This window comes from Phoca vitulina, unplaced genomic scaffold (genome assembly GCF_004348235.1).
Source record: "Phoca vitulina isolate PV1807 unplaced genomic scaffold, GSC_HSeal_1.0 scaffold56, whole genome shotgun sequence".
Classification (NCBI taxonomy): Eukaryota; Metazoa; Chordata; class Mammalia; order Carnivora; family Phocidae; genus Phoca; species Phoca vitulina.
In genome coordinates this window covers 808-24,323 of record NW_022589759.1, presented here as the reverse complement: position 1 = coordinate 24,323, position 23,516 = coordinate 808, and the positions used below count along the sequence as shown (strand labels likewise).

General features: G+C 44.6%; 1 protein-coding gene, 1 non-coding gene and 1 pseudogene across 2 annotated transcripts; 2 read left to right on the top strand and 1 right to left on the bottom strand.

The window, feature by feature from the left end:
• Positions 1-2,131: 2,131 nt before the first annotated feature.
• PRDM7 (PR/SET domain 7) lies at positions 2,132-17,029 on the bottom strand. Its single transcript, XM_032389790.1, is given in 11 exon segments — positions 2,132-2,392; positions 4,396-4,447; positions 4,449-4,589; positions 5,755-5,822; positions 6,230-6,501; positions 6,717-6,818; positions 7,467-7,623; positions 9,548-9,597; positions 16,001-16,108; positions 16,427-16,543; positions 16,954-17,029. Coding segments are annotated over 11 exon segments (1,404 nt in total).
• Positions 17,030-19,628: 2,599 nt separating this feature from the next.
• On the top strand, positions 19,629-19,734 carry LOC116623084. Its single transcript, XR_004297672.1, has one exon. It is a non-coding gene; the product is annotated as a U6 spliceosomal RNA (small nuclear RNA).
• Positions 19,735-21,521: 1,787 nt separating this feature from the next.
• On the top strand, positions 21,522-22,630 carry LOC116622969 (annotated as a pseudogene).
• The last annotated feature ends 886 nt before the right edge of the window (positions 22,631-23,516 follow it).

Here is a 23,516-nt window from a genome sequence, read left to right as displayed (position 1 = left end):
AGCCAGCAATGGCTGATGCTGTGCATATCCACTCTGCTCCATTGTCCCTTCAGACTTCACTTACCATCCATAAGTTTAAAGATAAAATAATTATGAATTTCAAGATTGCCGCAGCTGTGCATTAAACCATAGGGTTTGCATTTATGCACGAATGCATTAAACCGCCAGGGGCCCAGGCATGAGGAAAGTGTGCTGCAGAAACTGCTGAGCTTGGGCTTCGTGAACACCGTGTGTGGATGGGGCAGTGAGGGGGCTCAGAGACTCCCTTATGGTGCATCCATTTCCTACAGATGCTGAGCCCAGAGTCTGTTCTCAGCAAGGGACGGATGAGGGTCTTGTTTCACAGGTTATTGTCAGTACTGCCTGCCTGTGTTGAGAGGTTCTGAGCTGCCCAGGCTCAGTGGGAAGGGAGATGGACCCCCCACTTTGCACCCCAGACCTCACACCTCCTTCCCAGGGTAGCTGAGTCTGTGCAGAGAAAGCCGTGGTGCCTGACCAGTCTCTGAATCTGGCTCCCTGGCCCCTACCCTCTGTCTGTCCTCCCTTGTGCAGCACTAAGGCCCTTGAAGACATGGCCATTGAAAGTTGTGCGAGAACAACAAAGATGTTCTCAGCATCTTTGTGCCAGGTTATGCTTGTGCTTATTCAACTTCGAACATCCAACCAAAGGCTGGAGTTATCATTCCCATTCTCCGGATGATAAAACGGGCACACAGAGGTTGAGGATCTTGCCCTGTGTCACACAACTGGTGAGAGCAGAGCTGAGAATCGAACCCACTGCAGTCTGATATGGATTCCATATGCTGTGCACCATGAGATGCCAACCCTGATGGGAAAGCAAGGAGAGAGAGAGAGAGAGGATCTGCCCCAGACAGAGCCAGGCACACAGATGGGCACACGCACATGTCCGCCCCTGGTGTTCACCTCTGGGGCTGCAGATGTGGGAGGGAAACTGGAGAGGAGCCAGCAGAAGCTAGAGGAGGAGGGTGGCAGGAGAGGGTAGGGGTCTATTAGGGGAAAACACCACACTTCCCAAGAGACCAAAGAATTCCCTTCCCGGATGAGTCTGTGTCAAATCCTAGATTTCTCTCCCTGGCCCAGAAATTGATTCTTCAGTGCTCTAACTAGATTCACTCCTGACTTACACCTTTCCAGGGGTTCAGTTTTCCTGTGGAGACCTGGACCAAGAGTGGGAGTTCTCTGGCCCTCCCGGACCCTTCTGCTTTCAGTGATAAGGGGGGGAATGAGGTGCATGATATGGACTTCAGATTCATATGAACACAAAATTTATTAGAACAGGAGGCCAAAAAACCATGGAGGAGATTGCTCTTGACATCCCCAGAGCACTTAAGGAACCTTCCCCTGTTTGTATACTTCATCTCTTGTCCTGAAAGTAGAGAATTTCTTTAACCAGTTATATGTGCTCTCATTATATTCTTGGGGAGTGTAAGGGCTCAGTAGGCTACCTCTGAACCTCCCTCAGAGCTGGGGTCTGGAGTGTGTGGTGGCTACATTTGTTCTCTGGTAGTGGAGATGCAATTTATTGGTAAAGCCTCTGTGTGTGTCCTCTGGTGTCTGATGAGACATGATCTCCGTGTAAAGCCTCGCCCACACTCCCTGCAAACGTAGGGCTTCTCCCCTGTGTGTGTCCTCTGGTGTGTGATGAGACATGATCTCTGTGTAAAGCCTCGCCCACACTCCCTGCAAACGTAGGGCTTCTCCCCTGTGTGTGTCCTCTGGTGTGTGATGAGATCTGACCTCTGTGTAAAGCCTCGCCCACACTCCCTGCAAACGTAGGGCTTCTCCCCTGTGTGTGTCCTCTGGTGTGTAATAAGGACTGACTTATGACCGAACTCTCTCCTCAAGTCCTTGCAAACAGAGGGCTTCTCCTCTTTGTGTGTTCTCTGGTGTCTGCTGAGATGTGACCTATCATTGAAGCCTTGCCCACAGCCTCTATATTTGACTCTTATAATTCTTGACATTCCTACCCCCATGAATAATTTTCCTGTCTCCTCTGGATTCAATTTCTGGCCTGTGCTGGGCTCTTCCTCCACCATTCCCTCACACACTGCAGAACTCCCCGTTTGTCCTTTGGATGGGGTGGAAAAGGCCCTTGAAATTCTTCTCTGCCTTACACTTTTAAGCAAAGGTTTGAAACTTTCTTTGACCTCTTGGCCTTTAGCTTTGTCACTCCAGCTCTGCGGATCCGAATATTGCTGCCGCTGCTGATTCTGATCGCCTGGGCAGGGATCCTCTGGTTGGAAATATTCTCTTGCAGATATTTGTGGGAAGATCTGAGAAGGATGATTGCGTTCCAAATGTTGGCTGAGGAATTTCTGACTGGAGAAGGCCAGAGAGCAGGAAGGACATGGATGTATCTCTGGCTTTGGTTCTGCTGAAAGAGGAAATTTTTGGTCAGGTAGTTGTTGACACAACTGCCTGTGTTGTATGCATTGTCTCCTGGTGAGGCCGCCCCAGTACTCATTTTTATTGTTTTGACAGTGCAAACTCTGTCTCCCGCCGAGTGTTCCTTCACTTTTCCATTCCATTTTTACTCACTACGTCTCCCTCATAAATCCAGAAAGCCCGTATCAAGGGCCTTTTCTATGTATCGCCCAGACTAGGTAACTTCAAGTGGCATCTGAGGCAGCTCCCCTCCTTATACGGATGGAAGGACAGTGACCTTTCCCCACATACAAGTGCGTTCTAAGTCGTATGACTCTGTGACAGTGTCTTTAGTGATTTCCTTCCTTTGAGAGGCTACAACTCTCTTGATGACTTAGATGGAATATGTGAGTAAACATGAGCCTGAGTCTCCCCGTTTAAAAAGACATATTTAACTGAGGACCAATATGTGTCTGGATCTCTATTAGAAAGTGGGACCTAGATTGGACGACACAGGGGCGCAGGTCTCCTGGACTAAAGAGCTCTGGTTCCTGCTGCCCTAACTAGGTTATAAATTGCTTCTCTTTTAGTTTTCCACAAATCATAACATAAACATATGCCCTTCATACTGTATTTATATCATTCAGTCTTAGCCCATTTCCAATACAATAGGAAGTCCTGTTGCAAAATATTTTCCCAACCAATTATGAGGATACATATCACACCCCCAGTTGCCATACATCTTCTGCCAATCTGCTGCCTTCTTTCACTTAGAGATGATGTAATCTTGGAGGGGATTCCCCACTGCAGTCTTTCTCCAAAATTAACCAAAGCATCATCTTAAAACAGAGAACATGTCACTCTCCAGTTGAAAACTGCCCAGTTGTTCCATCTCGGTCAGGAAAACCCCCAGGGTGTCAGCGTGGACCACAGGCCCTAGGGCGTCTACATATCTGTCTGACTTCCATTCTTACACTCTATGCTTCCTCCATCCGAGTGGGTTCTCAGCCACACACCACTCACACCCCACCTCTCTTGTGCCTCGGGGCAACTGTCCTCGCGGGTCCCCTCTGCCTGGAATCCTTTGCTCACAGGTGTTTGCTCATCTCAAATCTTATCTCCTGAGAGAGTCCTTCCTTGTCCAAGCTCTGTTGCACCCCACCCTTCCCTCACATTGGTCCCCAGACACTTTCTGAGGACTAGTTTTACTTTCAAAGCACTAATTGCTGTGTGATGTTACGCACACGCATTCATATGTATGTGTGTGTTTCCCTCATTCATTCAGTCATCAGCTGCTGAAGAGCAGTGATTCTGAAAATCTTGTTCAGTCTGTACCTCTAGTTCCTGGAAGCCTGTCTGGCACAGAGTAGGAACTCACATGACAGCTAACTGAATTATGAGTGAATACACACCAACATACACATATCACCTAGAAATATTGAGCAAATTAAGAAGAAAGAGCTAAAAGGGCAGAAGAAACTGCCTTGGTGAGAGGCTGGTAGGTGATTGAAAACTTGTTTTTTGCCTCTAATTTTTTTATCAGTATATTCTATTATATATTTTGTGCATGAAGTATTTAAGAAATCAGAACAAAAATTAAAAATTTAAAAATTGTTCCCAAGAGTCCAATGCATTTGAAATGAATCCTTATTTCTGAAACTTCTGAATTGCAATTGTACTGACTTTAGACAGGATTTTACTCTACTTAAGAGCTGGACTGTGAGGGGCGCCTGGGTGGCTCAGTCGTTAAGCATCTGCCTTTGGCTCAAGTCATGATCCCAGGGTCCTGGGATTGAGCCCCGTATCGGGCTCCCTGCTCAGCGGGAAGCCTGCTTCTCCCTCTCCCGCTCCCCCTGCTTGTGTTCCCTCTCTCGCTGTGTCTCTCTCTGTCAAATAAATAAATAAAATCTTAACAAAAAAAAAAAAAAAAAAAAAAAAAGAGCTGGACTGTGGAAACTGCCAAGGAGAATTCTTCCTTTCCTTTCTGTTTTGAAGAGCAGTGGTGCCCACCTTTCCCTGCCGTGAGCTCGCTCTTCCACTTGCTTCCCCACTTGATGCCCAGCTCCTGGCCGTACTCGTCCCCATACCAGACCAGCAATTCGCAGCCTGGCCTGATGACCCGGCAGGTTCGGTAGAAGATCTGCCTATGATATTGAAAGGCCACCAGGTTCTGCTCCTCGTCATCCCTGGCACAGTTCACGTACCTGGGAAAGAGAACCACAGGAGATAAGTTCCCACTACCTGTCAGATCCACCCCTGATGCTGAAGGCCTCCATGCTGTGATGCTGCCCACTCACCCACTCCTCCTCAGGAACGCTCAGTTCATACTCAAGCCTCCATCACGATATCATATGAATTCCCATCTCCAAGTTCTGCTTACTGCCCTTAGCCTGCCTAGAAGGCTTTCTCCCTTGCCTGCTTAACCATTTTCCAAATCCTAATTCCAGACTCACCGCCACCTTGATTGGTCACAAAACCCAGTGACATCTAGTTTCTCTAAACTTTAAATTAAGTTTATACCATAGAACTTGGTGCTTGATACCATAGAACTTGGTGTTTGATCATGGACTCTGCTTCTAGATCACTACACATCATTCCATACTCAGCCCAAATCTATCTTCCTTTGAGAGGTCTTTCTCCAGTCTCCCCACACTGTATCTGAAGCATGCCTCCCCAAAGTTCCCACAGAACCTCGGAGCTCTGTCTTTGCACAATAACACAGAAAAACAATATTTTACTCACATAATTCATCCCCTGGGAACATGTGAGCCCCTCAAGGAAAGGGGCTGGATCATGAAGCACAGAGGCCGGTGGCCATACTGCAGCCCATTTCTACACAGGCTTCCGAACCAGTTCTACTAGAACTGAGGCTAGGAAGAGCTGCTGCCCTCATGGATTAAAGATCCCTTGTTTTAGGTTACCCCTACACTGTATACCTCTTGAAAAATAGGGAAATTATAGTTAAATGTTCCTATAATCAATTGTCTACTGTCTACCTGCAATATGTCTTCAATAGGACATGGGTTGTATAATATGTTTAAGTAATGAACTCCACTATGGAACATAGTAAGTGCTTATGAATATTGATTAGATAAATTAAAGTGTGAATCCAGTGTTCCTCATGAGTCTAGGCTCCTCAGGGTTTTTTTCAGTGTCCAAATTTTATCTAGCATATTTTGAGGACATATACTATGTTCTCAGCTCCTTTTTTCCAAAACCATCTCTTGAAATGAAAGAGCATTGTAAGGAGAAAAAAGAGGAACCGAGGATTGAGGGAGACCATTGAGGGAGGCATGACAAGAAGGAAAGGAGCATGGGTTTGTGAGAGATGAATGTCCTCTTCAGAACCCAGAACCCTGTTGGCCTTACCTCATCCAGTTGGCCCAAGAGTTATCCTTTCCATCCACATACTCATAGCAGTTTCTCCCTTTGGTGATCTGAGTTTGAGAAAGAGAAATTAAAGACTTTTTGTTTTGTTTTGTTTTGGTGGGGAGGTAATAGAGGGATTATTTTACTCTCTTGCAGTCAATGCTCTTTCAGCATGCATGGAATCAATCCCCAATGTGACCACATGATGTGCTCCTCAGTCATCATCTATACATCTGAGTCACTTCGTCAACGCAGAGCAGGGGTCCCGCAAGGGGGGAGCCTCCTGTTTGTTTCTGTATCACTGTGCTCCCTCTTACCCTCTGATCTTTAAGTAGGAGCTGCAGGTTCATGCAAAGTCCACTCAGTACACACAGCTAACCATGTTATCCCCATCCACGTAGAAGGTGATGTCCTACCAATCCACAGGAGGGATGTGGGAAGCCAGAAGATGGGGGAAGAAGTAGACGATTCTCACCAACCAGGAGTATCCGCTGTTGGCTGCCTCTTCATCTTCTGTGATTTGGCCCTCATACGGGCCAAAGTGTAGACCCAATGGCAGATCAGATGCTTCGTTCCATACTCCAAGCCCAGCCTGAGGGATGCTTGATGGTCTGATTCTCAGACCAGGGGGCAGAGTGAGGGCTGAGCGGTTGGGTTGCCCCCTATCCACTGCACTGTCCTTTACAAAAGTAGGGGGCCCATGAACAGCACAGCTGTCGATGAAGAAGTTCTGACACTTCTCACAGTCTGGAGGTGAGAGCAACAGGGATTAGGAAAGGGTTAGTGCATGTTCCTGGACTTAAGTAGTTTCAGAAAGAGCCCAACACTCACATCATTTAGCCTCTACCCTGTACTCCCAGTCACTAGAGGAAGGGGATGATTTGGGGACCCAAAGACAAGACAAAGTTACTGTACCAGGAGAGAACAAGTTCCTTTGAGAGTGGGCCAAGATGGTCACTTACAGAGGTAGTCATCATCCTGGGGCTCGTTGACCTCTTGGTATGCAAGGGTCTTTCTTTCTCGTAGACTATACATCTTTACTTCAACGTCCTTTCTCCTGAGTTCTGAGTTGGAAAAGAGTATGTGAGTGAGGTTGGTCGGGTCTGGAGTGTTAGTCCCTGTTTTGTCAGAAAATGTGAAATCTCCTCCGATAAATTATTACCTGTCCTTCTATATACTCTGTTCTCTGCCGTCCCCAAACTATTCAGAGAGTAAGACTCCATACTGACTATAGATGGCTAATTCAATTTTAGTTTCTTCCCATTATCAGGTTAATCTTTGCAATCTTTCCTCTTAGAAAATGGTTCATTCATATATTTCTTCATTCAGAAAATATTTGTTGAAGGCACATGATATGTCAGGCATTGAACAATCAAGGGCCTGGGCATTCAACACCAAGAAAGAATGGTCTTTATTATCACCGAGGGATTTATTGGACAACTTGCATGGGTCAATTATTTTATGTTTAATTTAATGCTTTCAAACAATATATGACCCATGCATCCTTATCTTCATTTTTCAGATTAGCATTCAGGAGCTCAGAGAATTTCTAAGATTTGTCCAAGGCCTCAATGCTAACTACAGGTCTCAGGTTAGTCTAGCTTAAACCCAGGCCTAGCCAAAGTCCGTCCCACATACCTACATTGTATTCATCATTCCTCCTTTCTGGAGGAATTAGAGGGACTAAAAGTCCCCATATTATTTTTTCTTACCCAATTTTTGTAGGGAGTGATGTCCAGAGGTACTTGCTTCTCCAGGAGGGGACACTGGTTTCTGGCCCTGCTCTGAGCCACTTGTGTTCAGCAACTTTGCTGTTTCTGGTAATTCCTTCAAACTAGATTCATTACTTAATGGCGCTCTGGGTATTCCCTTCAATGTGAGAGTCATATATTAAAAGACAACATGCATTTCTTTAGTCCTTTAAGGCTTATGATGTGTTTTCACATGCATAACTTTAGTTAATACTTCAACAACCCTTGGGAATACCTGGGGAGTCTGAATACTAGAGGGAAAAGAAAGGGCATATGTGGGTATTGAATTCAAGACTAGAACCCATGGCTTTAAATTTCTCAAATTTCTCCATAAAAGCGAGAGTGAAGGAGGGCGATTACTTGGGAATCAGTAAGGTCTGTGAAAGAAGGTGATGAGGGCTCGTAGAGGAAAAGAGGGGATCTTCTATAAACTAGTGGACATTTGATGGAGGAGGAAATGTAGGCAAATGGAGGGGACAGCACACATCTGGAAAATGAGGTGACAGAGTGGAGAGAGGGGGAAGAAAGCAAAGAAAGGGTTGGCAGAAATATATCTAAACACACACACACACACAAAAAAAGGATGCTAAATTTGCCATTTGCCATATCCAAGAAAGAATATTTGGAATTAGATTAGCTGGTTCCTGTCAATTTTGTTTGAATTAGGTTGTACCGCAACTAGCTCTCTTCAGTTTCCTGATCCATAAATTGGTCTATGTACTAATTCTTAATGTTATAGAGAACAGAAAATATCATAATGATCATCAAATTGTTTGGTGAGCTATTTGATATAGTATGAATATGAGATTACAGTCCCGTTATCAATTTACCCTCTCAATTGTCCCCATGTTCAAAATCTAAATCACAGATATTATTTTTAGCATTCCTTGACCTTCTTACTTCTGATTTAATCTGTAAATGTGGAATTACTCATGCAGAAAACATTGAGGGGCCCTCTGGTGCCTTAAGCTGGGCCTGGGACTTCTGAGAAGAAAGAGCCTGCAGTGCAGAGACAGTCTACACAAATGATTTTGAACAAAATGAGAGTTGCCTAATGAGAGCTCAAAAGGAAGGAGTTGTTGCTTCCTCCTACAAGTATGAACATTTTAAATCAGTTCCAGATACCTATCTGGAGTTTCTAATGAATATTATGTAACCTATATGAAATCTTAAAGTCATTTTATTAGTTGTTTCTCAATCATCAAACCTGAAACTACTCAGGGCTGGGAGATGCTTCCTCTTATTAGAATGGGAGACTCTCAGGGTGGGGAGCCTATCTCCTTCATCTGGGATCATCCAGTGTATAAATTGCTAGTATATTTGTAAGCTTCTCTTATTCAGAGGGTCTTAGCTCATCTCTCACTTGAGCATAATAGAAAAGAACCGAGGTTGGAATCATCAAAGGAATGATGTAAATTTTATAAAACTCTGAAAGTTTTAATGAGCTTGTAAGTGGTTTGGAGAAGGAGCTTGGGATTAGATTGCACTACCAATGGTACTGTGATCTCAGGTATATAATCAAACATGTCTTTGTCTCAATTTCCTCAGCTATAAATGGTGATATTTATATTACCCACCTCATAGGGTTGTTGTAAGGTTTAAGTAAGTTTATTCATGTAAATGCTTAAAATAAAGTCTGAAATACAGTGAAAATAAAACAAGTGGTAGCTAATATTGTTGCTGTTCTTTTTTTTTTTTTTTTAAAGATTTTATTTATTTATTTGAGAGAGAGAGAATGAGAGACAGAGAGCATGAGAGGGAGGAGGGTCAGAGGGAGAAGCAGACTCCCTGCCGAGCAGGGAGCCCGATGGGGGACTCGACCCCGGGACTCCAGGATCATGACCTGAGCCGAAGGCAGTTGCTTAACCAACTGAGCCACCCAGGCGCCCGTATTGTTGCTGTTCTTAATAGCTATTAAAGTGATGATGGTATTGGATATTGTGCTAAAGAGATCAGGAAAGGAAGGCATCAGCTCCTACTCTTACCTGTGTTTAAATCCATGAGAAAGATTTTCTTGTCAACAGGTTTTGGGAAATACTCACCTTCTGGTGTTTATTCTGGTCCATTCTGAATGCCACCCAAGAAGGTCTGACTATAAAGTGATAAGAAATCAGTGTTTTGGTTGGTAAATATTTCCAAACTCCAGAGGCTCTCACTAGAGACACAGAGTTCTTAACCAGGGAGTGATAAGTACATGGATAATCAAAGGGTGATTGGAAAATGGTTTCTGAAGTTATCATCAAAGCCTATGCTGCTACTGGTGGCATGAACTAATTGACCTAAAATGTTAAAAAAAAACAGACAAAACCTCATTTATGCTTCATCCTATGTTCATAAGTTATCATTACACATATTAAAACATACGCCATGAACTTCTATGGCAAAAATACTCAACAAACTGAGAATAGAAAGAAATTACCTCACCATAATAAAAAAGTCTATTTCCCACATCACACTCTGCAGTTAAAAACTGAAAGCTTTTCCTCTAAGATCAAGAACAAGGCAAGGATGCCCACTCTCACTACTTCTATTCAACATAGTACTGGAAGTCCCAGCTAGGGCATTAGAAAAAAAAATAATGGGTATCTAATTTGGAAAGAAAGAAGTAAAATTATGTTTGTTCACAGATGACATGATCTCATATGTGGAAAATCCTAAAGATTCCACAAAAAAGCCTGTGAGAACTAACAAATGAATTCAGCAAAGTTGAAGGGTACAAAATTAACACTAAAAAATCAGTTGCATTTAGGGTGCCTGGGTGGCTCAGTCAGTTGAGTGTCTGACTCTTGGTTTCGGCTCCTGTTGTGATCTTGGAGTCATGAGATCAAGCCCTGCATTGGGCTCTGTGCTCAGCATGGAGTCTGCTTAAGATTCTCTGCCTTTCTATCTCCATCTGCCACTCCCTCCCAACTTGTGCATGTGTGCTCTCTCTCTCAAATAAATAAATAAATAAAATCTTTAAAAAAATTAGTAAGGGGTGGGGGGATGTGGTAACCAGATGATGGGTATTAAGGAGGGCGTGTATTGCATGGAGCACTGGGTGTTATACACAACTAATGAATCATTGAACACTACATCAAAAACTAATGATGTTGGCTAATTGAACTTAATAAAAAAGTTAGCTGCATTTGTATTGTACTAACAATAATCCAAATTGGAAATTAAGAAATTATTTTGGAATATCCAAAAAGGAAATTAAGAAAACAGTCCTATTTATAATAGCACCAAAAGGAACGAAATAATTAGGAGCAAACTTTACCAAGGAGGTGTAACATTCATAGACTGAAAACTACAAAACATTGCTGAAAGAATTTAAAGAAGACACAAGTAGGGGCGCCTGGGTGGCTCAGTCAGTTAAGCGTCTGCCTTTGGCTCGGGTCACGGTCCCAGGGTCCTGGGATTGAGCCCCACGTCGGGCTCTCTGCTCGGCGGGGAGCCTGCATCTCCCTCTCTCTCTGCCTGCCACTCTGCCTACTTGTGTTCTCTCTCTCTGTCAAATAAATAAATAAAATCTTAAAAAAAAAAAGACACAAGTAAATGGAAACATACCGCATGTTCATGGATTAGGAGTCTTAATATGGTTAAAATGTCTACACTACAAAGCAATATACAGATTCAATGCAATTCGTATCAAAACCCAAGTGGTATTTTTTTTTTTGCAAAAATAGAAAAAGTCATCCTAAAGTTAATATGAAATTTCAGAGGACCCCAAAGAACCAAAACAATCTTGAGAAAGAAGAACAAAGCTGGAGGCCTCACACTTTCTGATTTCAAAACATATTACAAGGCTACAGTAATCAAAACAACATATTATTGGCATAAAGACAGACATATAATCTGTGGAACAGACTAGAAAGCCCATATGGTTTAATAATCTTCATAAAGGATGCCAAGACTACAGAATGGGGAAAGGACAATCCTTTCAACAAATGGTGCTGGGAAAATAGAATAGCCACATGCAAAAGAATGAAGATGCCTTAAAAAAGAAAAGCAAAGCTGGAGGCATCACAATTCTGGACTTCAAGTTCTATTACAAAGCTCTAGTGATTAAAACAGTATGGTAATGGCATAAACACAGACACATAGATCAATGGAACAGACAGAAAACCCAGAAATGAATCCACAACTATATGATCAATTAATCTTCAACAAAGCCAGAAAGAATATCCAATGGGAAAACGATAATCTCTTCAACAAATGGTGTTGGGAAAACTGGACAGCAACACGCAAAAGAATGAAACCGGACCACTTCCTTACACCAAACACAAAAATAAATTCAAAATGGATTAAAGACCTAAATGTGAGACCTAACACCATAAAAATCCTGGAAGAGAGCACAGGCAGTAACCTCTTTGACATTGGCCACAGCAACTTCTTTCTAGATATGTCTCCTGAGGCAAGGGAAACAAAAGCAAAAATAAACTGTTGGCACTTCATTGAAATGAAAACCTTCTGCACAGTGAAGGAAGCAATCAACAAAATTAAAAGGCAGCCTACAGAAAAGATAGTTGCAAATGACATATCTGATAAAGGGCCAGTATCCAAAATATATAAAGAATTCATAAAACTCAACACCTCCAAAATGAATAATCCAATTAAAAAATGGGCAGAAGACATGAATAGACATTTTTCCAAAAAAGACATACAGATGGCCAACAGACACATGTAAAGATGCTCAACATCACTGATCATCAGGGAAATACAAATAAAAACTACAATGAGATATCACCTCACACCTGTCACAGTGACTAAAATCAATAACGCAAGGTGAGGAAGTGGAGAAAGGGGAACCCTCTTGCACCGTTGGTGGAAATGCAAACTGGTGCAGCCATTCCAGAAAACAGTATGGAGTTTCCTTGAAAAGTTAAAAATAGAACTACCCTATGATCCAGCAATTGCACTACTAGATATTACCCAAAGAATACAAAAATACTAATTCAAAGGGATACATGCACCCCAATGTTTATACAGGCAATATCTATAATAGCCAAACTATGGAAACAGTCCAAGTGTCCATCAACTGATGAATGGATAAAGAAGATGTTATATATATATAAATATATCTATACCTATATCTCTATATAATATATACATGACTATTAGCCATAAAAAAGAATGAAATCATACCATTTATAACAACATGGATGGAGCTAGAGAGTATTATGCTACGTGACATAAGTCAGTCAGAGAAGGATAGATACCACATGATTTCACTGATGCGTGGAATTTAAGAAACAAAACAAATGGGGCGCCTGGGTGGCTCAGTCGTTAAGCGTCTGCCTTCGGCTCAGGTCACGGTCCCAGGGTCCTGGGATCGAGTCCCACATCGGGCTCCCTGCTCCGTGGGAAGCCTGCTTCTCCCTCTCCCACTCCCCCTGCTTGTGTCCCCTCTCTTGCTGTGTCTCTCTCTGTCAAATAAATAAAATCTGTAAAAAAAAAAAAAAAAAAAAGAAACAAAACAAATGAGCAAAGGGGAAAAAAAGAGAGAAGCAAACCAAGAAACAAATTCTTAACTATAGAGGAGAACACACTGATGGTTACCAGAGGGGAGGTGGGTGGGGGGATGAGCTAAATAGGTGATGGGGATTAAGGAGTGCACTTGTTGTGATGAGTGCACGTTGTTGTGTGGAAGTGTTAAATTACTCTATTGTACACCTGGAACTAATATAATAACACTGTATGTTAACTAACTGTAATTAAAATGAAAACTTAAAAAGAATGAAGATGGACCTTTATATTACATCTTATACAAAAATCAACTCAGAATGGACCGTAGACCTAACTGTATGACCTGAAACTATAAAACTTAGAAGAAAACAAGGGGAAAAGCCTCATGACATTGGAATGGGTGACAATTTCTTGTTTATGACCAAAAGCACAGGCAACAAAAGCAGAAAATAGACAAATGAAACCATACTAAATTAAAAACTTCTGTGCAGCAAAGGACACAATCAACAGAGTAAAAAGGCAAACCTAGGCAAGGGAAAAAAATACTTGTAAAACATACATCTGTGATAAGAGGTTAATATCCAGAATATATAAAGAACTGCTATAACTCAATAGTAAAAAATCAAGTAACCCTATTAACAATTGGGTGCTATGGAATGAATCATGTCTCTCCAAAATATCCCTATGTGAAACCCTAACTTCCAATGTGATGGTATTTGGAGATGGGGCCTTTGGAAGGTAATCAGAATTAGACGAGGTCATGAGAATGTGGTCCTCATGATGGGATTAATTACCCAAGAAGGTAACACTCATGGTCATTGCAGCATTATTCATAATAGCTAAGAGATAGAAGCAACCTAAATGTCTATTGACAAATAAATGGATAAGGAAAATATCATATATGGACACAATGGAATATTATTCAGCCTTAAAAATGAAGGATATCTTGTGATATTTTACAACATGGATGGACTTTGAGGATATTATGCTAATTGAGATAAACATCACATGAGTGCATGATTCCACTTATATGAGGTATCTACTTCATGGATATGGAGAATAGACAGGTTGTTTCCAGGGCCTGTGGCGGGGAGGGGAGGAAATGGGGAATTGTTGCTCAATGGGTATAGAGTTTCAGTGATGCAAGATGAAAAAGATCTAAAAATCTGTTGTTCAAGAATGTGCACATAGTTAACAATACTGTGTTATATACTTAAATATCGTTAAGAGAGTAAATTTATGTAGTTATTATGTTTTGTAACCAAAATGAAAACATTGAGTGGGGTAGGGGTTTTAGCTGAGTCCAGATAAAGCTGTGTAGATATATGGTAAACCATGGGGTATATGTTCCCTATGAAGACTTTCTTTTCATGTCAAAACCTTTGTGAACAACCAGGCATTGTGTTTTCAGATCCCTTACACTAGTTTTAAGAGCCTAAGGAATCTGGGGTACCTGGGTGGCTCAGTCAGTTAAGCAGCCAACTCTTGGTTTCAGCTCAGATCATGATTTCGAGCCTCGTGTGGAGCCCTGTGTTGGGCTCCGTGATCAGCGGGGAGTCTGCTTCTCTCCCTCTGCCCATTCCCCCACTCATGCTCGCTCTCTCTCAAATAAATAAATAAATATTTAAAAAATATTTAAAAAAAGAGCCTAAGGAATCAGAAATCCATAGATGGAATCATAGACCTAATCCAAGTTGCTTTCTCCAGTTTAGGGAGATCGACTCTTCCTCTAAATTCTCTTGTCTGAATGGCAGAAGAGGAAATGTTTCTCAGTTCTCTTTTGTAATGATTGCATCTGATGTCATTTGCCTGATGCTGCTCTGGTAAGTTATATGTGGGAAAGATCAGGGAGATAAAATAGTTATCTCAAACGCTCTTCCAGAATTAAGACAAAGAATCTGGTTCATTTTGGGGTAAAAAGATGTGTGTGGTTAAACATAAACAATTATGTATCTTTAAATATGTTCATCCTATTCTCTTCTAAGACATTTAATCCAATAACTGAATAATAAGAATAACTGAGATTAGCACTTTGGTGGACTTACAGTCTAATTAAGGTTTCTTTAACCGTCCTTTCATTAGCTAATAATGTTTAGGGAAAAGAGTCTTTTTCAAAAAATGATAAATTTTAAATATATAGAAAGGTGTGGAGAATCATACCGGAAAACCTATATATCCACCACCATTCAGCCTTATCTCAACATTACTATATATCTTTATATCTTTTTCTTTTTATCTTTACATCTTTTAATTTCTATTTTAAAATTCAAAAACAAAAATACAAACAAACAGAAAAGTAGGGCGCCTGGGTGGCTCAATCGGTTAAGCGTCTGCTTTCAGCTCAGGTCATGATCCCGGGGTCCTGGGATTGGCCTGTTTCGGGTTCCCTGCTCAGTGAGGAGTCTGCTTCTCCCTCTCCCTCTGCCCCTCCCCCCAACCCGGGCTCTCTCTCATGCTCTCTCTCTCAAATAAATGAAATCTTAGAGAAAACTAGGCAAGACACAGCAAAGCCACCTGCCACCCTTTCCTTTTTCTCTTATGATAACTATTCTGAATTTGGCATTTCTTTTGTTTTTATACATTTACCACCTATTATACACTATTAATGTATTTATAAATAATATAATTATTGTCCACATTTAAAATCTTTATATGAATAGCCTCTTACTATATGATATGCTGTTTTGCATCTCTTTTTTTTTTAAAAGGAGTGTCCTTTATTTATTTATTTTTAAAGATTTTATTTATTTATTTGACAGAGAGAGACACAGTGAGAGAGGGAACACAAGCAGGGGGAGTGGGGGAGGGAGAAGCAGGCTTCCCGCGGAGCAGGGAGCCCGATGCGGGGCTCGATCCCAGGACCCTGGGATCATGACCTGAGCCGAAGGCAGACGCTTAACGACTGAGCCACCCAGGCACCCCATGCTGTTTTGTATCTTGCATTTATGTTGTTGAGGAAATAGTTTCCTTTGTTAACTTCTGAGATGCAGCTGAGACCTAAACCTTGGGTTTCAGGAGGAAACCTCAAAATCTTCCTGGCCCCTCACCTTGCTGCCTTGGTGTCCATTCTTCATCAGAATCCTCAGTGTCATCTACTTGGGGTTTGATGGCCTGCCTGCGGTGACACATGAAAGCTGGTCGAGGGGCTCTGAGACCTGGAAAGAAGCAAAATTCTTGTCCTAAAAGGGAAGGGCTAGGAGGAGGAACAAAGCACAGTGGCAATGGACAGCACCACCCAGTCAGTGTGACTCAATTGGATGAGCTGGTAGAGTCTAAAGCAAGGCGAGAGGTGAGCTCTGCATTGCCAGTACGAGCCCTACACTGATAGGAAAGAACAAAATTTTGCTCCAGATTTGTCTTCACACAGAAGGGAACTGTGAGCAGACAGAGCCACCCAAGAGGCAAACTAATACAGGGACTGAAGGCCTGTTTCATGTTTTCCAGTCTTGTCAGCGCCCAGCACTTCTGGTTACCTATCGTAATCAGCGCTTCATAGTTCCTTTTCACATTCCTATATCGGATTTTCTCCCAGTCTCCCATCTCTGTCCATTCTTCCTTGGAGAAGTATATGGAAATGTCTTTGAAAGCATCTCTGGCCTAGAGAAAATAAGAGATTCCATCAGTGACTTACTAATACAAGTTGGGATTTCGAGCTGGGCCTTCTCCTCCACCTTAAATGTAGTGCATTCCCCCATTCCTCAGAGTGCTCTCTGTGAAGCAAGGGTAAAGAGCTTCTCTCCTTCCTGATGGTGTCCCGATTAACTGAACAAACACTGAGCGTTTTACTAGCTCTCTCCTGACAGAGAGCAATTGCTGATGGTACTGTCCTGTGCCCCTCCCCCCAAGCCCCATCCTGTAAAGGAGCAAGTGCCCCCCTCCTGTGTCCATACGCAGAGAATGTAGGCCAGGAGTCCGTGGTCCTCCAGGGACCAGCGCCTTGTCACCAGGCCCCCTCCTCATCCTTCCTACAGACATGCTTGGAGCCCAGCTTCTCCCACACCTCTCACCGTGGGCTTCCATCCTGTTCTCCCTGAGTCTCTCTCAGGGGTCTCCTCTGGGGACCTGTTGAGGCTCATGGTGCTGGGACCTCCCGGCAGGCCTTGCTCTGACTCTGAGGCTGGCAATGGCCCCATGAGTCTCTCTGCCCCAAGGCCTGTGGAAGAAGAAGGTGCTGAGAGAGGGTGACAGCCCAGACCACTGCCCAGAGCCACGTCTGTCTTCTCCATTTGGGCGGGGTGTCCAGAACAAGAAGATGTGGGGACCCCAGAGAGGATTAAAAGATGCAGGGAAGGTTTGGGGGTATTGGTGGGATGGAAGAATCCCTACTGGCAGTGACAGACCATCCTAACAGCTAGATTTTGTTTCTTTTATTCCACTGCAGTTTGGCCCATCTGAGGAAAAGGTCGCACAGGCTCCTTGAAGGATGTGGCTGTGGGTGTTTGATGGGAGTCCTGAGGTGCAAGGCCAGAAGAGCACCAAGGAGACCTGGGGGTCCCTGAATGCCGGGACTGGGGACAGACTATCACAGCTCTGTTCCAGGGACAGGAAGTGATTATTTCTCAAAGAAGGGTTTTTTGGGATGTCCCCCTGGGGATTCTGGAAAAATCTGGTATAAACAGGCTCGATCTCTAAGGGACAGAGAGATCTCAGGGTGAGGGGATTTGGTCTCACTCAGGGTGAGGGGGTTGGGGTTTCTCATGTCAAGGGTATTTGGGGCATCAGGCAGAGGACATTTGGGGTTCCTCAGGCTGATGGTATTGGCAGTCTCTCAGGACAAGATTTGGGGTCTTTCAGGCTGGAGAGATTTAGAATGCTTAGGTTGAGAGGATTTGGGATCTTCGAGACTGAGGGAATTTGAGGTCTCTCATTCTAAGATTTGGAGTCTCTCATTAATGGGTTTTAGGTTTTCTGACTTGGAGGTTACCTGGGGTCTGTGAAGCTGAAGGGATTTGAGAGTTCACAGGCTGAGGGTATTTAGGGTCTCTGAGGCTGGGGAAATTTGTTCTCTGCGGGTGCTACGTTTTGGGTGTCTCAGGCTGAGGGTTTTGGGGGTGCCTCAGGCTGAGGGCAATTTGTGTTACTCAGGATATTTTGGGGTCTAAGTATTAAGGGATTTAGTGTTTCTCTGGGTGAAGGGATTTGAGGTTTCTGCAGCTGAGGTGCTCTGGGGTCTCACGCCGAGATGTGAGGTCCCACCAAGGCAGCGGAATCGGGTTCCCTTAAGGAGGCGAGACTTGGTGTCCCTTGAGGCTGAGGGGATTTGGAGCCAGCCAGGGTGAGGGGATCTAGGGTCTCCCGGGTGGGATTTGAAGGTTTCAGAGTCAGGGTTTAGAAGGTTTTCACAGGGCACGGCAAAGGCCTCCGTGTTCCCGTCAGTCTCCCCGGCCTCCCTCACTGCCCACCCTGGTCTGGCGCCCTCGCGGAGCCCCTGCGCGCTTCCCGCCCGGTGCGAAGTGAGACGCCTCAGCGCGCGAGACACCGGCTTGTACTGCCCTGTCAGGCAGAAGCCACCAATCAGCGCTGCAATGAAACTGTTCCCTCCAATTGGCGGTCAGAAAGGGTCTAATGGGGCGGAGCGTAGGGCCAGCTGTGTGTGTCAGTCATTGGCAGAACTCCACCCCCGTGGGCGGTCCCGCCCCACCCCGCGGGGATTGGCTGCTCTGAGTCCAGTGCGTGTCTGTCAAGAAGCCCCAGCACGCAGGCGTAGTATGGCCGTTTTCATTGATTCTTTTCCGTACCCACACGTTGGTGAAGGCTGCGCACGGCAGGAGACCGAGCAGAGTGTCCTGCATCCCAGGCTGAGCACAGCGCATTGAGCTGACGGCAGGTCTGGTCTTTAGGATGGACCTGGCCGTCCTGTGTCCTGACAGACTTTCAGGCTCTGGAAGGGTCTCCTAGGCCACCTGTGCCCTTCCTTGTAAAATCCACCTTTAGCAATAGCTATATATGAGCATTTAGTACACAACGAACATCGCATTACATTCAGGGGACAACTATGTAATTCAGTAATGTGTGATGAGACAATGTATAGACACCAAATAAAGTCTATACGGCTCAAAGGTTTAAACCCAACAAATGGAATAATAAGTATATTAGAAAAGCACTCGGAGAATTCTTTTTCTTTTTTTTGAGAGAGAGAGAGAGAGAGAGAGAGAGAGAGCAAGAGCGGGGGTGGGGGGGGCGGTGGTGAGGGAGAGAGAGAGAGAATCTTAAGCAGGCTCCATGCCCTGTGAGGAGCCTGGATCAGGGCTCAATGTGGGGCTCCACGCAGGGCTCAATCTCAAGACCCTCAGATCATGACCTGAGCTGAAATCGAAAGACAGATGCTTAACTAATTGAGCACTCAGGTGCTCCCACTCAGAGAATTCTTTTTTTTTTTTTTTTTTTTAAAGATTTTATTTATTTATTTGATAGAGAGAGACACAGCGAGAGAGGGAACACAAGCAGGGGGAGTGGGAGAGGGAGAAGTAGGCTTCCCACTGAGCAGGAAGCCCGATGTGGGGCTCGATCCCAGGACCCTGGGATCATGACCTGAGCCGAAGGCAGGCGCTTAACGACTGAGCCACCCAGGCGCCCCTTTTTCCCACTCAGAGAATTCTTAAACTAAAAGTAGAAGTGGCATTTGTGAGTAAAAAGCATATTTAAATAATGTAGGTCTAAAAGTCATCGGAAGTAGCCCTGGCTTCGGCAGCACATATACTTAAGTGGAACGATACAGAGAAGATTACCATGGCTCCTGCTCAAGGATGACATGCAAATTTGTGAAGTGTTCCATATTAAAAAAAAAAAAAGTTATCAGAAGTAAGAAGACATAAATAAAATCGAAGAAAAAAAAACCTGAAAAAAATACAAGTATTTTGCATAAAAATGCACCAAATGTAAGGACAGTGGGTCCACAGAAGTGGGCCAGTTTAAGACCTGCTGGCTTTCAGCAGATAAAATGGGAATAGTGTTTCTGGCCCTTACTAAGTTTTGATCACAAAAACATAACATGATTTCCTGGTACTTAAAGTAGGCCTCCTAACTCCAGAATTGTTACCGTGGAAGGACCACCAGATTCCAGGCAAAGTTGCCCAGCTAAGTGGACTGCTCCCCCTGGCGTGATGAAGGGAGTGGCCGATCAGACCTTTAAAGGGCCCATAGACCTCTCAAGTTCCCACGAGAATAGTGCTGGGTGGGAGTTTGGGAGTAGAGCGAACAGTAAGAGAGTGGGGAGCTTCTAGAAATTGTGAGACCATTTGTGTAGTGGCAGATGTTTGGGTCGGCGCAGAGTTGCTGGTCGATCTTGTGCAGGAGCATCTATGTGGTCCCTGTTGTTGGCTTCACTGCTCAAAGAACATGAGATTTTAAAAAGACAACATCTCGCTCTTCAAGTGCTCACCGTTAACCTTAAAAAGAAAGCTGCTAGTTATCTTACCAGCAGAAATGGCTTTATCCTGGAATAGCAGAGAATTGCAATCCAGGACTAGCAAACCACGGCAAAAACACAGGCTAGTCCTCGGAACAAAGGAGAGGGCTACTCTTTTAGAGAGGAGAAGGGAGATTTGGGAAGGCCATTAAAAACAAAATGTTCACCGGAGTAAAGGGAGTTGAAGTGTCCTGACTTCTCATTGGCTGAGCTATGACTGTCTCTCATTGGCCAGGCTGTTGCTAGGACACCATCCTTCCTCCTGCTGGGATAGTAAAGAAGTTGGTAAAGTAGGATGCACTTGCAAGGTGGTCTCTTCCTGTTGGATAAGATACAGTGGAGTAAAAGGACCCATTAAGTAGCAAAACTAAAACAAAACTACGACACCTTCAAAAAAAACTTCCCAAACTAAGACTTGGCAACAAATAAGAAAAATTCAAAAGGATAGTGACAGAAAGAAAAGAAGCACATGGAAAGGCATAATGTGCTCTCCAATAGAAATACTCAGTGTTATAAATACATCGGGTCTCCAGATGTTAATGTATTCCAATAAAAATAACAATTTAACTTGTGGAATTTTTCAAGCTGGTTAAAAAGATTATGTGTAGGGGCGCCTGGGTGGCTCAGTCGTTAAGCGTCTGCCCTCGGCTCAGGTCATGATCCCGGGGTCCTGGGATCGAGCCCCGCATCGGGCTCCCCGCTCAGCGGGAAGCCCGCTTCTCCCTCTCCCCCTCCTCCTGCTTATGTTCCCTCTCTCGCTGTGTCTCTGTCTGTCAAATAAATAAAATATTTAAAAAAAAAAGTGTAAAAATAACTTGAATAGCAAGGAACCTTGAAAATAATTGTGGGTAGGCTAGCCTGTCAGATATTAACATTTCTTATAAAGTTAATGTTAAAGCTGTTCGGTTTGGCAAGTAAGTATATAGTCTTATCAATATAATTTAATATAAAATCTAGAAGTAGGCCCTGGGATGGTTAATTTTATGTGTCTTCTAGGGGGAGCCCAGTGGAGGGCTCCGACCCCCAGTCCCTAGGCCCGGGTCCGGGGGAGCGCGGAGCTCACGGAGTTCCATCATCTGCAGGCTTCCGGGGCTCCAGGGTCTGTCGCGGGGGGAGGGTGGTTGTCAGTACAGGGGCCCAGGAGGTCCCGACCTATGGCCATGGACAGAAACCATTTCAGGATCCTCTCCTCAGCCACGGACAGCCCCAGTCTTCCAGAGCTCCAACAGCCTCTGCTGGTGGGTGTGGCCTGTGGGCCCCACGTCCAGAAGCCTGGTGGGCCCGAGTTGGGGCCTCCCTTTTGAGAGACAGTGTTTTCACAGTGTCTGAGGGTTTGGCAGTCCCTATCACTATCTCTTCCCTCTGTGAGCACTGGCCTGGGGGAGCCAGGGCCCCCTGACCTTGAGGATGCACCATCCAGTGACAGCAACTCAGACTGGGATGGGGGCAGCCTTCTCTCCTCCCTCCTACAGTTACAGGGTTTCAGGGGTCTTGTCTCACGGAGTCCAAGAATGAATCTTCCTAACACAAAAGGGTGAAGCAAAGTGAAAGCTTATTAAGTGAAGGTGAGAACAGAAAGGAAAGAAAAAAGCTCTCTAGAGTGAGAGGGGTCCTGAGTGGGTTGCTAATGAGGGCTTCTAGTGGCAGTCTTTTATTGAGAACTGACCAGGAAGCTTGTGGCCTTGAGACTCTTGTGCCATCTTGGTTTGTCCCCCTATCACTTGTTCTGCTCTGTCTCAGCATCTCCACCTGCCAGGAATAGTTTCAGAGCCTAGTCAGGGGAGTCAGGGGCCTCCTGTCTCTCCCTGCGTACACCGTCACCTCTTCCCTGCTCCCAGAACAGGACCTGTGGGCAGAAAGAGCTGTACTGGGATTGTGAGGAGTGACTGATCATACTTTCTAATTAGTAGGGGTGAGGGATAGCACAAGTCTCCAAGGAATCTGGAAGCGAGGCTCTTAGGACCTTCAGGGGCCAGCTGCTGGCAAGACAAGGTTACTTCTAGTCTTCAGTAAAACATAAACATTAAGGCACTAAAGTGGCCGTGAGTTCCTTGAGGAAGGTCACGCTCCGCATGTTTCAAGTATCCATCTGTGGGCCGCAAGCTGTAAGGAGATTTAATTTAAGCTACATTTCTTTTGCTTTTGTTTCCCACATCACTACCCCCATGACCACCTGACCACCTCGGCTTGGCTGTCTTCTTCATGCTGTGCTGTTTCTGGCCTGTGGTTCACCGTTGCCTTCTGCCTGGCCTGGAAGGTCAGTCTGTGGGTGGGGCTGGGAGGCAGCTGGAAATAAAAGAGAAAAGTGCATTTAAAACAAAAGGAAACAGGGGCGCCTGGGTGGCTTAGCCTGTTAAGTGGCTGCCTTCGGCTCAGGTCATGATCCCAGGGTTCTGGGATGGAGCCCTACCTGGGCTCCCTACTGAGCAGGGAGCTTGCTTCTCCCTCTCCCTCTCCCTCTCCCTCTGCCAAGCATGCTCTCTCTCCTAAATAAATAAAATCTTTAAAACAAAAGAAAAGAAAACACAGGTGCTATGCCTGGGGGGAAACAAGGGTGGAGAGAAGGTTCTGCTAAGGGGAAAACGAGGTGTGTTTCAGAGTGAAAGCCCAGAGTGGTGGTTAAGAACCTGAGCTTAAATCCTAGGTTTCACACACTTGGAAGATCTTTGGGCAAGCTACTTCATCCTTGTGCCTCATTTTCCTCACCTGTAAAATGGGAAAAATTCCCACTTCTGGGACATCATGAGGTTCAAATGAGTTAAAATGGTGGCATATAGTAATATATGTATATTTTCATTAGCTACTGGGTCTCCCCTGTGCCCAACTGTGCCTGACCCACAGTAGCTGCTCTTGGTTTTTGGAATCTGTACCTGAGTACGTGGGTGTGCCGGTGTGGGAGGGGCTAGGGGAAGGGTCTGGGGATGCGGACAGCGGGGTGGGATGAGGGGCTGCTTGAGTCACCGCTCCCCAGGACCTCCACAGACCAACGAGGCTTGGGCCAAGGGGGATGCCCGGGGGGCAGAGGTTATACAAGCAGACTGGTCCTGTAGTCCTTTGGCCTCCTGGTTGTGTTATAGACATGCATACTCATGAAGAATCAAGGATATGGGAGTGGCTGTGTCTCCCAGCAGGCAGTTTCTCACTGAGGCTGCATG